Below are 15,622 nucleotides of genomic sequence, written 5' to 3'. Positions count from 1 at the left end.
ATGCCTACAAACGTCCCTCTTACACATACACCAATATTGGCTAAATTAGCAACTTTCATATTTTACAAATGGACTTTAGGCGCCAAAGACACTACTTTAATGTGGAAGTGCTCAGATTTGTGGTAAAATGCTCTATTTGTACCACCTAGTGGTCATATGGTATAATAGCAGAATATGATTGGGGGTCAATACAGTTTTAAAACGTGTTTTCTAATTAACTCTAATGTGGAACAACAACAGGAAAAAGAAAGGTGTCCATATTATAAAGACTTTAGAAAATCTCTGTACGGAACATAAAAAAGATCACCAATTTCCAGTGACACTTATACAAGTGTTTAAAACTAATGAAAGAAAAAAGTCAATAGATTCTTCTACATCATTTTATCGACATACTGTTTGTGCTGCCATTGTCAGCAAATTATTTGCACAAGTTTTCCATTACAAAACATAAGAAAACCCACAATTTATCAGGCTAAAATGCAATATGTAATATCTCAGGTATACATCTGACAACACATGATGTGATGTGACTTCTCTGAACAACATCCCTGTGTAGCTTCACATGTTCGTAATAGAAAGTGTGGTTAGTTTGCAGATTGTGCGCGTTGAGTCCATTTGAAACAGAAAGGCATCAAAGCCAACACAATATAAATAAAACACGACACTACAACATGATTGATTTACACATTAAAATAACACAGAAATATTAATAGGAAAATAAAATCATCATCATCCGCTGACATCAAAATAATATGATCGGTTCCACTTATTCTGCACTTGAGTTAATGGCTTGCACAGGCCCCAGAATTCAAATATTTATTCTCCCTTCTCTTATCAGTCAAGTATAACGGAGAAGATAAAATTAGGCTTGTTTGTCCTCTGAAGTGAGAGTCATGGATGGGTCAAGGGGTCTAATACGTCACAATAGTAACAGAACACTATGACCTCAGCAGTAATCTCATAACAGCATTCTTGAAGGCCTCTGTTTTAAAACAAAGCTGATGAAGGGTGGCCGTAAAAGTCTGTGTTTCTCGACAAAATACTAAATCATCAAGGTTAAGGCCGTCTAATATAATTTATAAAACAAGATTGCATGTTACAGTATGCATTTGATACCGTTTTTGTATATAAAACAAATTGAATCAGTATGGAATTAAATAATGGAGGTGTCATTACTGGTAAAAAGTTCATAAAAATACAAAAAAGCAACTCTAAGTCATTACTTTCCGGATTACATCCAGCTCTAAACGTGTTAAGGCTATGTTTCTGAGGCATTCTGGGGTGTGAATTGATTCTATCAGAGCATGTATTTTTGTTATGGGTAGGTGGAGATGATATTAATAGATCTTATCAGCTCTAAATGCGGATTAAGAGCTAGTTTTTTTAAAAGATGTTTAAATCACATGGTCTCCTCATCTTTTGCTGCAGCAAAATGCTTTCAGTCTCTTTCTGATGCAGACATTACACATGTCCAGACGTTACTCAAAGCCATAAAAACTAACCAACAGAACAAACAGCAATAGTTCTGAATCACTGACCACTGTCTCCTAGTATTGGCGACTGATGACCCACTTGCACACCACAGCACGTGCACTGAATGAACGTGGGATCAACATTGAGGGAATGATGACTGTACATATCGCCTGCACGTGTGCAGTTTGTAATCAGTCTAATATTCTCCCAACTGAGTGTTTTTTCCGTATAGATTAATAGATTAAGAGGCAGTACTGGGCTGCCTTTAGCAACCTCCAGAATTAAGTTAAAACTATGAACAAGTTGAGGTCAAACTTAAATTATCCCATACGGGAGCTATTCATATGTGTTCTTCTCCACATAAGGTCCGAAGTGAAGCGACTGTGATTTCTTGGGTATTTTGTCTGGAGGTTTCCTCACATCGCCACTGTTGCAGTACCACAGTTTGACCAACAGAGGGAGGTTTGGTCTTCAGGCATCAAGTCCCATGACTAGTTGACCAGGAGGACGTCCTCATATGTGGTGGTTCTGCAGGGTTACACCAACAGACATGATTACAGCCTTCAGTTATAGTACTAAAAACTCAAATACGTAATTTCTTTATGCTAAAATGTATTTTATATGAAAATATTTTTCCTATCACTGTTTAAAGTCGCGATGACAAGGAAGTAGTGAACTATCTTTTCTTCCATATTGTTACCGATTACTGAAAAAAGAAAATGTAGTGCGAGGAATTGATTCTATGCATCAGTTGTTGATTGGATATTAAGATGGGTGTTGCACTCAAAGCACACTGTAAAAAAATGATTTTTCAGATTTATAATAAAACAAACATTGCTGTTTAAAAAAAAAAAAAAACATTGCAATCTTTCAACTTCAAAATTTCATGTTACTTGCTAATTAATTTTTTCCTGTAAAAAGATAGGATACGTGGAATAATATTAATTTGTTGCTCTGCCTGTTTCTAATGTGCACGGTACCTCCTGCCGTTTAAAGGCAGGTACGTGTTTGATTTCTTTAAGATTACCCGTTTTTTTTTTTTTTTCAAGGCATTGTTAGATGCCAGTGTCTCCTGATATAGCTATACAAAGATTTGATTTCAAAAACAGCATTGTAGCTGTTAAACTATTTCTTGTTATTATTTTAAATCAGTATTTAACCTCAGAATTGTCTCCAAGTAAAAAGAGGTACTAAAGTCTGATTTTGTGGTGACTGTACTTGCAAAAAATTTAAATTCCATTTGGTAACACAAGTGGAAATTATATACTTTACCTTTACCTAACATCAATGTATTTTTGTATGCAATGGTATCATTTGTGCTCTTCTCTACTGCATTCTAATTATTTTGAATGTAACAGCAATACATTTGTGTTAATGAGTGGTGGTTAAATTTGTGATGGCTGATGTTAAGCAGCATTTTCTTTGGTTCTATGGTGAAACACCTGTCCCAGCAGCAGAAGAAAGAGCACGGCGAGGTCTCGATTCCGCGGAACTTTCCAGAGCAGGGTGTGTCAGTGCACTCAGCAATGAACGCATGCAGATCAGTGATATGGACAGGCTCCTTATTCTGATGCTGAAGGGAAATGAAAGGATATCATGTTACTATAATCAAGCTGTTTGGATCATCTCACTCCACACTTCGTTTCACTACCTGCCATATATTACACACATATATATATATATATGTATATATTATAACACTGTTCTGAGTTAATCAGGAAAAAATACTGATCATTTACAGTGACAGGAATACAAAAATAGATCATTAAGAAAAATGAAGTAAAACTGATAATAAAAACCCAACAGATTAAAAAGGTAATTAAAATTTAAAAAATGCAAATCAATTGCATGGTTTAAATAGTTATTTTACAAAGACAGGTATGTTTGTATATGCGTGTGTGAGAGGATATCATTAACAAAAACATGTTTTTCAATTCTATCTCTGCATCTGCCTCGTCTTTCACTCTTACCTTGATGGTCTCGTAAGCTCCAGTGATAAGAGCGATAAAGAGAGAGAGCACCATGTAAATGAACAGAGAGATGAATGTGTAGAGGTAAACCTGCAAAGAAACAGAGTAGATTTACTGCTCTGAATCCTGTAGCATTTGCCGTGTGCGCACCTGTGTGAGGACGTGAAGGTGAACTCACCTGACTGAAGACCCAGACGAGCATACTGCTCTCCTGCATGCCACTGAAGGTCACAAACATGTCATCTCCATTGATCAGAGAGAAAAGACACTCAGACACCAGCGAGAGAGAGCGGAACTGAGGACACAAAACAAACATGCCATATATAATGAGAGACAAGACGCGTGTGCATTTGTTTATTTAAAAGAAATTGGAAAATATTATTACAACTTAAAATGACTGTTTTCTATTTGAATATGTTTTGTAAAATTAATTTATTTCTGAGATTTAAAGCTGAATTTTCATATAATCATTCTGAAATCATTTTAATATGCTGATTTACTGCTCAAGAAACATTTTTTTGTTATTATCAATGTTTAAAGCAGTTGTGCTGCCTAATATTTTTATGGGAACGGAGATACTGCTACTGTGAAAAAGTCTGAAAGAACAGCACTTTTTATAATATTATAAATGTCTCTAATGTCAGTGGATTCATTTAATGCATCCTTGCTGAATAAAATAATACATTTCTTAAAAAAAAAAAATTCTTATTGATGTCAAATGTTTGAATGATATATTAACAGTATAAATAATACAGACGTTTCTAAAAACATTGTGGTTCGGATTCCTCTGGATTTCATTATATCGCAGCATGTATGAAATTAAAATAACTTTGTCAAAAAAGTAAGTAAAAAAAAAAAGTAAAAAAAAAAAAAAAAAGTTGAAAGGAAATGACGTTTCTAAATTAAAAATAATAACAATAATAATAATAAAATAACAACACAGGGAATACTTTTATTAACCAACTGGAATTTTTTATTTTACTCAGAACCAAATCTGTGTTTTTTAGACATATTCCACGTACCGTAGTAACACATTACTTTAATTGGCATTATTTTAATTAAAATTGAATTATATTGAATTTGTGTACCTTAACATGGTAGGGTCCCAGCACAATCCACCCACAGAAGCAATAACCGAGGTAGATCACCGCCACACAGCAACAGAAACGGATCACATTAGGGAATGCAGCTCGTAAAGTCACAATGAGAATCTGAAAAAAGGAAAACACCATATAGTAAATAAAATCCACATCCTAAAAAAAAACATCTCACTAGATATGTGGTGACATTACAAGATCATTTAATGATGAGAGTGAACGGCACAAAAATAAAAATGCACAAAAAAAGAATACAGTTGTTATTTCAAAGTACGTTATAGTAATGTATAGTACATTATTTATAGTACACTACTTGGTAGTGATATACTTCAAATATATTCAAATACATTTCATATCTTAAATGCACAGCATGAATAAGGTTAAGCAGGAATTTTAAACTTATATTCCGTTTATTTTCAGCCGATGATGGTTGAAAATCTAGAAACGTTAGCAACATGGCCAGTGTAAAAATGGCCAGTGTAACTGCATGAACAGTGGTGTGTGGGTGTGTTCGTTTCTCACATTGTACTTCTGAAAAAAGGTGAGGTAGCGAATAACTCCAACCCAGACCAATAGCGTTGAGGTGCCCAGGAGGATCCCACACTCATCGTAGGATGAGAGGTTCTGAGGGTTAAAACAGAGTATCATGAAATATCCCAATGCAATGCCTCCATACACATACATGTTTCAGAATTTCCATTTTCTCCGCTGACTGACCTTTAGTTCAATGCCGATCTTAATGACGGAGCCTGTGATAGTAAGCACGTCGCTAATGATGAGCAGAATATACCATCCGTTAATAAACTCCATTGTGTCTCCCCAACAGACATCACGCTTCAGAGAGCTCTTAAAGTACTTCACAAACTCCTGAAGAGAAATATAAGAGAGAATGTTAGTGCAGGATTTGCTGTGTAATCACTGTCACATTAATGTGGATTTGTCTGATACAATGTCTTACATTTTGAAGAATGATTCCTCTGATGATCGAGCGACCACAGAGGAGCAGAGATAAAATACAAACCACTATAACCACCACATCAAACCACACACGAGCATAACTATCAGCTGGAGACAGAGAAACAGCATGAGTACGAGCATATATAATAAACATCCACAATGTAAAAACTGATATGTGGGGTAGTTTACCGTGGCCAGACACACTGGGGTCTTTACATTCCTTAATGGAGGCCTGATTATCAAGACTGATCTTAACTTTACCACTGTGAGCTTTGTTATCCAGCAGAATCTGAACAGAAAACAGGGCCAATTATATACAGTCTATCAAATTATTTTGAGTGCATATTTTGTGCATAACTATCAAAAGTAAGCAAAAAAATAGTTAAGCACAAAATTAAATAAATTACTTGGCCAAATAGGAAAAAGAAAATGTAGATGCGCATCTGGGTCAAAAGTACAAACTAAAATTACCGATATACCATTTCCTTTTATAGGCATTTTAAATAAAATATTGTATTTGCATATTTTAGAATGATATATATATATATATATATATATATATATATAAATTATTAATTATGCACTAACACACTTGGCAAATTGAAAACTAAATCTAAATCTAGACCCTACTGAACACTAATATATAAAGTGCCTTCCATAAGTATTGGAACAGTAAAGACAAAATTGTTCAGTTTGCTGTGGAGTCAAGAAAGCAAGCAATTTGGATGCTAAAGGAAAAGAGGAAGTCAATTAGAACTATAGGAAAAACAAAGGGCATGGAGAAATCAAGAGTTTGGAAACTACCGGCGACATCAGCAACCAACGACGACCTGATCAGCTGAGAAAAACAACAGTAGTTGATGACCGACAAATCATAAAAGCTGTGAAAATTAACCCTAAAATACATGTCTGTAAAATCACCAACAACCTCCAGAAAGCTGAGGTGATGCTCTGTCAATCTACAGTCCGCAGGAGACTTTGACACAAAATTACAGAAGCTACACAGTAAGATGCAAACCTCTGATCAGCACCAAAAATAGAAAGGCAAGATTCTACACAAATGTGAGCCAGTAGAGTTTTGGCCTGATCAGACAAAGATGAACCTTTATCTAAGTGATTGGAAAGCAAAAGTGTGGGGAAAAAAGGGAACTGCAAATGATCCTAAGCATACAACCTCATCTGTAAAGCTTGGTGGAGGTGGAGTCATGGCATGGGCATGCATGGCTGTCTCTAGAACAGGACCTCTTCATTTTAATGATGACTTGATGTATGATGGCAGTAGCAGAATGAATTTGGAAGGATACAAAATCATCTTGGCTACCAATATTCAAGAAAATGCCACCAAACTCATTAGAAAGCACTTCATATTGGATCAGGACAATGACCCAAAACACCCCGCCAGTTCAGTCAAGGACTTTATCAGGGCAAAGAAATGTAAAGTCTTAGACTGCCCAAATCAATCTCCAGATTTAAATCCGATTGCACATTAATTTCACCAGCTGAAGAGGAGACTAAAGACAGAAACTCCCCAAAACAAGCAACGGTTAGAATTGGCTGCATTAAGGGCTGGAGAAAAGCATTTCAAAGCATAAGACCAAGAGTCTGGTGATGTCTGTGGGTGCAGACTCAGCTCTGATTGCATGCAAGGGATCTAGAACTAAACATTAGCTTTTAATCTTTTACATCTGACTTAAATTCAACTGTTCCAATTCTTATGCTCACATCAAACAGTGGGATGAACTCTAAAAGTTCTGTAGTTTTGTTGCATATTCATCTTTTAATCATATTTGCAAATGTCTTGACTCCACAGCAGAGAAAGCAATTTTGTCTTTACTGTTCCAATACTTACGGAAGGCACTGAATATATATATATATATAGATAGATATATAGATATAAATATATATTAGTGCTGTCAAACGATTAATTGCATCCAAAATATACATAATGTAAACAAAAACCTATTTTGAATGCAACAGCACTAATATATATATATATATTATATGAGATCGACCTGAGATCGTACAAAACTAAATGAGATCATACAAAACTAAAATATTTAATATTAATATATAGAAGTTTATAACATTACTAGTTAGTTAAAACTAATTTCCAATAGGCCAGATTGGAAACAGAAAATCTCGATACACTGGGCTGAAAACTAAAAATCACTGATTTTTCAAATTAAAAGGTATTTAAAAAAAACATTTTAAAATGACACATTCTTTAAATCATTTATATTTTATCATTTATATATCCTTATATGCACATTGCTTTTTCTCCATGTCAAATTTCTGTTAACAGATTTGTTAAAGCAAGTTGAACTATTTTTTTGTTTTTGATGAAACTCACCGTGATAAAGAAGGTGTAACAGTCAGGAATTTCATTGTGGATGATGGTCTGAAGATTTATAGCCTTCAGCTGGAACTGTATGGTGACATTAATGAGCCTGAGAGAGAGTGTGTTGATATTAGAGTTTTAGATTATCAACTCAAATTTGAAACTTGCATTCAAAAACCCCTGTTTAACTTACTTGTGAAACTTGAGGGTGAAGTTCCTGTAATCATGGCCCAGACCTGCTGTGGGAGTGGACAGAGGGTTCACTCCAATACAGTCTACAGAGAGGAAGAGAGAAAATCATCACCAACTGAACCAGCTGCAGTGACCGACAGGGTCCTCAGGAGGCACGGCTGGTCAACAGCAAGAGTTTCTTTTTATTTATTTATTTTTGAAAGTGGATCCTGTGGTACACTCATTAACAAGGAACTGCAAGTGCAAAAGAGGAAGTAACAAGAGCTTTTAGTTCCATCAACTTCTTCAACAAAAATAAGCTATTCAATTAATAATTATGAATAATAAAATAATTAAAAACAAATGAATTTATAAGTGCTAGAAAACTAATATTTCAGGTTCCTTAAGTCTTTGCCCTGATCATAACATCTGTTTTGGTTAAAACAACAACTAAAATCAGAACAGGAATAAACTTGGGATGAAACGGAGGCTGGAAATCTGTCACCTGTGACCACATGCGGATCGATGTTGAAGGTGTCGTTAGCTGGATCGATCCTGCCTTTTTTATAATACTGCTGGCACAGAGAGAGCGCACTTCCGTTCACACCCACATTGTACACATATGCATAACGGCCCACTGTATTCTCTGGCAAAGCCAGGTACTGTAAGACAAATGCAAAGAATATATGTATATATATAAATATAAGGCTTATATTTAATAAATTAAAAATAAACATGACCACTCATGACCAAACTCAAGCTGGGAAAGGCAGAATAGCTGCTGTAGATGAATAACACAGTTTTTCATAAAAGTATATATATATATGCATAAAAAAATACACTTAAAGGGTTAGTTCACCCGGGAATGAAAATTCGTCCATCTTCTACACACACTCGAAGCATCCTAGGTGTATGTGACTTTCCTCTTTCAGAATAATCCAATCAAAGTTATATTAAAAATTGTTCTTGCTCTTCCAAGCCTTTCAATGGGGGTAAGCGGATGTTTGTTGTCAACAGTTCAGAAGATGAAATAAAGTGCTTGAATCTGTAATAAAACGTCTCTCTCATGGCTCCAGGGGGTGAATAAAGCCCCCCTGTAGCAAATCCATGCTTTTTTGTAAGATAAATATACATATATGTAAGATAAAACGTAATGTACACGTTTTTCCTCACTTCTGTTGATTGTTGGGAACCAGAAGACGTGCAGGCGGATGTTTGTCAGCGCTGCGTGGTTAGTGACGAGCGCAGAGAGAGAACAAAACAAAATGCTGGTCACTAATTAGAAGCACAAAACAAAGATTTGTAAAGAAAAGCGTCATAGGATTTCGAAATAGGCCAAGATGAGTCTGGTTTTCCTTTGTTAAAGTAAGGAAACTTTCTTTCCTTTGCTCCTACATTTCCCAGAGGCGCGCGCACAAAACATACATCTTCCGCCTGCAGGTCTTCCACCTCCCACAGTCAGCAGAAGTGAGAAAAAAAGTGTTTATAACGTTTGAAATCTGGATATTTATCTTACTTTATTCCCCCCCGGAGCCGTGTGAAGGATGTTTTATTACAGATGTGTGCACTTTATTTCACATCTTCTGAACTGATGACAAACATTCGATTACCTCCATTAAAAGGCTGGCAAGAGCAATCCAACTGGATTATTCTGAAATAGGAAAGTCACACACACACAAGGATGCTTCGAGGGTGAGTAGAAGATGGACAAAATTTAATTCTCGGGTGAACTAACCCTTTAAGCAGTTATCCAGCCAAACAGACAAGCTACTTTCAGAAGACAGAGGCTGAACGTAAGCCAAATTGTGTTATGACTGAGTTATCACTGAGCTCATTACCCAAACATATCCCTCAAAACATATGAATTAGTAAATTGATACATTACCTGTTCTATTGTGTAAAACATGTGGTCATAAACATCACTCTGTGTGTAAACAGAAACCGCATCATTTGAATCATCGTAGTCTTTGAGAAAAAGGTGTTTAAATGAAGCTGTGTTTTCCTCTTTAAACGTCACCGCCATCTCATTGCTTAAGCCAAAAAGCACCAGCTAGAGATAATAAAACAGCAAAAAAAGAGAGGAACGATTTTTAATAACAATTACTAATTGCCAAATGAGAACAAAAATTGACTGCATTTATTTAAATATACAAATAATAATTACTAAATTAAAATATATTTTATGTTTGAGTTCATGTATAGATAGATAGATAGATAGATAGATAGATAGATAGATAGATAGATAGATAGATAGATAGATAGATAGATAGATAGATAGATAGATAGATAGATAGATAGATAGATAGATAGATATTTTGTTAAAGCTACGTTTTAGAAATGTCCTCTCAATTAGCATTGAATAATGTGATCTTGGTTTCAAAGTGTAGCTAAAAAAATCTACAAGAGAAATTCATGCCTGTTAAACTCTGTGACACTTCGGAGCATGAAACCAAAGGTTAATTTAGATGGGCCCATAGTAGGTCATGTCATAGTGGTTAAAGAATAATTTGGGAGTAAAACTGAGACTTTGAACAGCAACGCTGTCTTTAATAAGCTGTGGGTTGAGTATATGAGCTGTAGAAATAATTTATAAGAAAAGGGAGTAATTTAAATACCTGTACAGTTACTATAAGAATCTTCAGTATTTGCAATACCAGTTTAAAAGGTTTTCGGCCTTTGGCTTGGTACTTTTCACAAGGACTCATGAAGAAATATTTTAACTTCCTGCGCAATGCTTCTTCTTCTTGGTCAGCACCTATCCAGCCACCTGTTACCGGGGACGGCCTGGGGTTGCTATACTCATCCCTGCAGTCATTCGAACCATAGCCTGTCACCCGAAACAGTAGCCTATCCTCTTCTGAAAGAGAAAGAGAGACACTGATAGTGATAAACCTCAATGTAAATAGTCTCTTTGTTTCAAAACTCTAGTCTAACAAAGGAAAGTTTAGATTCAGTAAGTTGTAGTTGTTTTGAATTAAATTAATACTTTATTAACGGTGCTCTAAGTGATGTCACACATTTTTTAGGCCAAAACATTTTTTGTCACATCCAGCAAACATCTCCTCACTGTCCGCTAGCTGCTTGTCCCCTGAACACACTGTAAAAAAACGGGGTCTCTCTAGACACCACAGGCTCCACAAACAACAAGAAAAAACAAACTGGGCTCACCCGCACCAGAAAACATAAAAAACTGTTCCAGCCAATAACCGACAAGAAAGATTTAGGGGTGGGGTTTGGGGGGTTAGTGCACGGATGAGGAGGAGGGAGGGTCTAGCTAGCCTCCGTTTTGTTTGACAACAATTTGAACATCAACAAGAAGTTACGACTCCCAGCATCGCTTAGAGCACCTTTAAGGGTGCGTTAAATTCACAATGACACAAAATTCACAGGAATAAATTACATTTTAAAATATATTAAAATCAAAACCAGTTATTAAATGCAGCATTGTGAGAATGAGTCTTTTTTCAAAAATATTTAAAAAAAAATCTTACAGTTTACCCTACACAACACATAGTCTATAAAAACAGAACTTGTTCATTTAATTTTTAATCACAGTTCACGCTAAGACCACCAGACAGTCTGAAAGACAACTAGAGCCTAAGGACGTGAACCTCAGTCTACTTTAGGAAGACAGAGATCGCCTATACGTGCACGACCTGAGATCTGTCTTTTTGTGAGTGAATGCTGGATTTTCTTTCAGTCTCTTAGTGTGCCCTCAATGCTCTGTGAGTTTAACAACTTGTCTTCATTTCTCACAGTGAAAAAGTGTAAAAACATCAATCCTGCCTATGCACTTCCTATACAGATGTTCTGTGGAGCAGTCCAAATTATGCTTTTTATTTTTCTTTCTTTCTTTCTTTCTTCACGAATCATTGAATAAACACTTCACAAAAGTGATTCTAAGCATTTCTGAAACTACAAGAAATATGACTTTTGAAAGTGGTGAAAGCATGTTTTTCTTGTGCAATTCTGTAAAGACTTTTTTTGTGCAAACCAAAACAGTAAATGATTCATTCAGTCCTGTGTTTTTATGCAGTAGCTTTACCACAATGACCAGTCATTACTGCCATAATCTTGGCAGTTCTTTGTCTGTAGTCATGTGATTGATATATCACTGACTAAATTATAAATGACACAAAGCTTTACACTAGGGCTGCACGATTTGATGATCCATCGATGATTTTTGTGATTAAAAACTGTAAAAACTGTGTTTGTAGGGCTGGAAAAATTGGGAAATATATTGTGATTACATGTCAATACGACCATTAAAAAAATAATAATAATAAATTGTATTATATTGTTACTAAATGTAAAAAAAAATAATAATAATATTGCAATTTCACAGTACAATTAAGAAAGCAAAAACAGAACAAAAACATCTACAAAACAGATAACAGCGTGAAGTGCTTTTTATTACAAGTTAAGGGAAGATGGTTTAAGCAAACGCATTGCGTATGTATTTATTTAATTAACAGATGATTTCTTGAAACTAATGCCATATTAGTTTTGTTTTTATTGAGATTAATCATAATATACACAGCTACACGCCTATATGTAACGGAAATATGGTGGAACACCATTTTTCATGCCTCATAAATCACAATCCAAAGTGACAGCATCTAATCTATACTGAACGCAAAGTGAAATACAAAAGACAAAAGTCAGTGAGTCAGTCACTTAAATAAGATTAATGATCGCAGCATGCGTGGGCTGATATATGGGAAATTTCCTGTCGTTTTAGTACCGCACAGCAGAAAGTACAGACAATCAGTGTTCCTTTAAATTCCTGTACTGTTCACACAGAGTATCCAATCTGACGTGATTTCCCTGATTTCTTTACTTTCTTGAACATCTGACCTGGCGATGACTGCATGATTAAGCAAAAATGGATAGAGACTGAGAGTGTTTATGAAGCTCTACCTATTGGCTCCCATTGGTTCATCATTGTTCATCTAGAAGCAAATCTCTGCCTATCAAAGCTGAGCTACTGGAATCTTGCCTTAAAGCACAGTGCCTCAAATTCGCCACATTCTTCTTACTGTATAACAGGAAGATTATCATTGTAGTCTAGTGAAGAGATAGGAATCTTCACAACAAAATTGCAGTCGATGTGGGCATCTGAAGCCACTCATGAGCATTGCAGTATGACTGGAAGTGATAGAGTCAATCAAATGCTGAAAAATAAGCTAAAAAATCTCACCCTTCCAGTTTTACAGGTAGGCATGTTTTCGGAGCTCAGGCGTACATTGGCTCCTCACACGCTTTTGCTGTCATAATAAGTCAAGGGTTTGGCTATCAGCGTGTTATAATAATCCTATCACAGAGATGACATCGGGACATTTTTATTTTGGTTTCAGTAAAAAAAATTAATTATAAATTAAAAACTAATTTGGAGCAACACTAGAAAAAAAAACTAATTATGAAATATTCAAGATATTTTTCTTGCATGTTGAACTAGGAGACATTTATATAGAAAAACACTAAAAAAAACATTTAAAAAAGAGATGTCTTCTATTAACTTGAGAGCAGCATTTTTTATTTTCATGTGCTGCAGAAGATTCAACCACAGAATCTAAACAGAACCACAGAACAACCACAGAAGCTTTTCCATCTATTGCTTGTTTTTCAAGGAAAAAAAATTTGTTCTGTGTGAACGTACCTTTATAGATAACGTGAATGCAAACGCAAACCATTTTACTTCCATAATTTAACATATTTTTGAGAAAAAAAAATGTAGTACTTTTTCTAATCTGTTGTGAAATGATTGAATGTTGATAATGGGTATTAAAGAGGCTATTACATTAACAAAGTTAAATTGAATTAAGATTTTCTAAAATATTCTATTCTATTCTTAAATAGGTTTTTGACTGTTGGTTAACTTGATCAAATAACTAGCAGAAAGTCCTTTCAGTGGGGGAACAAGTTGCTAAAGATTAGAATGATTTTCACAATAAGACCAAAAAAAGAAAGCAAATACGATATTTTATTTAGCTACTTAAAAACAGCCCAATTTACCATTATTAGTTTTATATATGTGTATAGTCACAAACTTGAAAACAATGAAACATGTGCAACAGGATCCGTCAACAATCAGACTGAATAACAATACACCTCCAATCTACAACTTCAATATATCTGATTCACTGGCTCTTAATTGAGCAGATCAGGTTTATATTCTCCACACATTCAGCGATTTTATGGTCATTATAAACCAAGTGAAATGAAAATGAAAACAGCTGGCAAATGTAGGCTAGTTATAATTTCCAGTAACATTTATGACTCCGTAAGCCCATTGTGGTGTTACTGCAGGAATAAGGTCAATGTGACACAAACAAGGAAGAAAATCAGAAAACAAGCGGAAAATAAATCACATACACAATATATGTACTAACACAGCAGTCTTTCCAGCCTCATTATGTAATACTGAATCATCCAAACCACAAAATCTTTCAACAAGTGTCAAACAGAGCTATTCACAAACAGGATAAGCGATGATGTAACCAAATATTAAGGACTGAGGGGACAACACCTACGTTGCATTTTTTTAACTACCATATTGATCAATGGTAGTTATGCCACTGAACATAAGTTAGACATAAATGGTTACCTCAGGAATCTGTCTTATGAACGAAGGTTCACAAGCTTGCACAATGCTCAAAACTAAATATTTCTGTGAGCTCTGTTGAGGACGTAGGACAGGAAAGACATGAATCATCATAAAAGCACTTGCAATGTGCATACCAAAACAGCTATTTATTTACTTTCAGATCAATGAAATATTGCAAGACGAAACAAACAAAAAAATAATAATAACCTGGTCTGATCCTGTGCTCGTGACCGACAAACAGACTCAAATCTTTGACGTGATATTGTTGTGCATCCTAACTAAGCACTTTTGTTCACTACATAATACGATACACAACCACAATACAGAAATAAACGCAATATTTTGAAATCCATTTCATAAAAAATAGAATTATATTTCCATTTTTGCGTCTGACACCCCATCGACGAAATGAAAGGCTAAAAAAAACAATATTATAAACATTTCAATCAGCATCTAGTTCATAATCGTCACATCGCAAGGGTTATGATCACTCACCGGAGTAAATATGATCGACTTTATTCGCGTCCACCTCAGCCATGTCAGCGGTTTAAAATCACGCACAGAGGCTGTCGGCATTAAAATCCCAGTTTGATTCACAGCACAAGGGGACCGAGTCTGTTCAACTGGCTTGGGTTCCTGTCCGGTTACCGAATGTTTACAACGAGCGTCCACTCGCGAGCAGCACAGGCGACTTCCGATGAGGTCACGTGACAAGACAGTATTATATGACACGCGCTGAGGCTGCATAAATATTTCATAGCGTGTGGATACACTGTAAACAGAGCTTGTTGTGTATTATATTAAGTGTGATGCCGTGAAAGGGATTTTTTTTTTTTGTGTGGATTTATTTTCAATTCTTCTTGGAATAAATCAGATAATGTACGTACTGTACCATTTCATTTTCTCTATTTTAAAAATGGCATTTCAGTATCTTTCATATATTAAAAAACATCTTATACCTTTGTATTAAGTCCAATTTAAAGATGTATTATGTTCATGTTATATTTAA

General features: G+C 35.2%; 1 protein-coding gene across 1 annotated transcript; it reads right to left on the bottom strand.

Moving 5' to 3' along the window:
* Window positions 1–365: 365 nt before the first annotated feature.
* Window positions 366–15,321, bottom strand: mcoln1a (mucolipin TRP cation channel 1a). Its single transcript, XM_059554524.1, has 15 exons — window positions 15,109–15,321; window positions 10,622–10,863; window positions 9,892–10,056; window positions 8,512–8,668; window positions 8,029–8,110; window positions 7,848–7,944; window positions 5,687–5,786; window positions 5,499–5,605; window positions 5,258–5,407; window positions 5,063–5,164; window positions 4,532–4,654; window positions 3,622–3,738; window positions 3,444–3,533; window positions 2,916–3,046; window positions 366–2,001 (listed from the first exon to the last, which is right to left on the bottom strand). Exons 1-15 carry the CDS (start codon window positions 15,149–15,151, stop codon window positions 1,965–1,967), a joined length of 1,743 nt encoding a protein of 580 aa, XP_059410507.1. The 5' UTR covers window positions 15,152–15,321; the 3' UTR covers window positions 366–1,964.
* Between the last annotated feature and the right edge of the window lie 301 nt (window positions 15,322–15,622).

This window comes from Carassius carassius, chromosome 7 (assembly GCF_963082965.1).
Source record: "Carassius carassius chromosome 7, fCarCar2.1, whole genome shotgun sequence".
Taxonomy (NCBI): Eukaryota; Metazoa; Chordata; class Actinopteri; order Cypriniformes; family Cyprinidae; genus Carassius; species Carassius carassius.
This window is presented reverse-complemented; position numbering and strand designations above follow the sequence as displayed.

Coding starts and splice junctions, on each gene's coding strand:
- mcoln1a (XM_059554524.1), bottom strand. CDS start 15,151: ATGGCTGAGGTGGACGCGAATAAAGTCGATCATATTTACTCCG. Junction 10,057..10,621: donor TTCTTATAGTAACTGTACAG/GTATTTAAATTA, acceptor TATTATCTCTAG/CTGGTGCTTTTTGGCTTAAG. Junction 3,047..3,443: donor GAGCTTACGAGACCATCAAG/GTAAGAGTGAAA, acceptor ATTTCCCTTCAG/CATCAGAATAAGGAGCCTGT.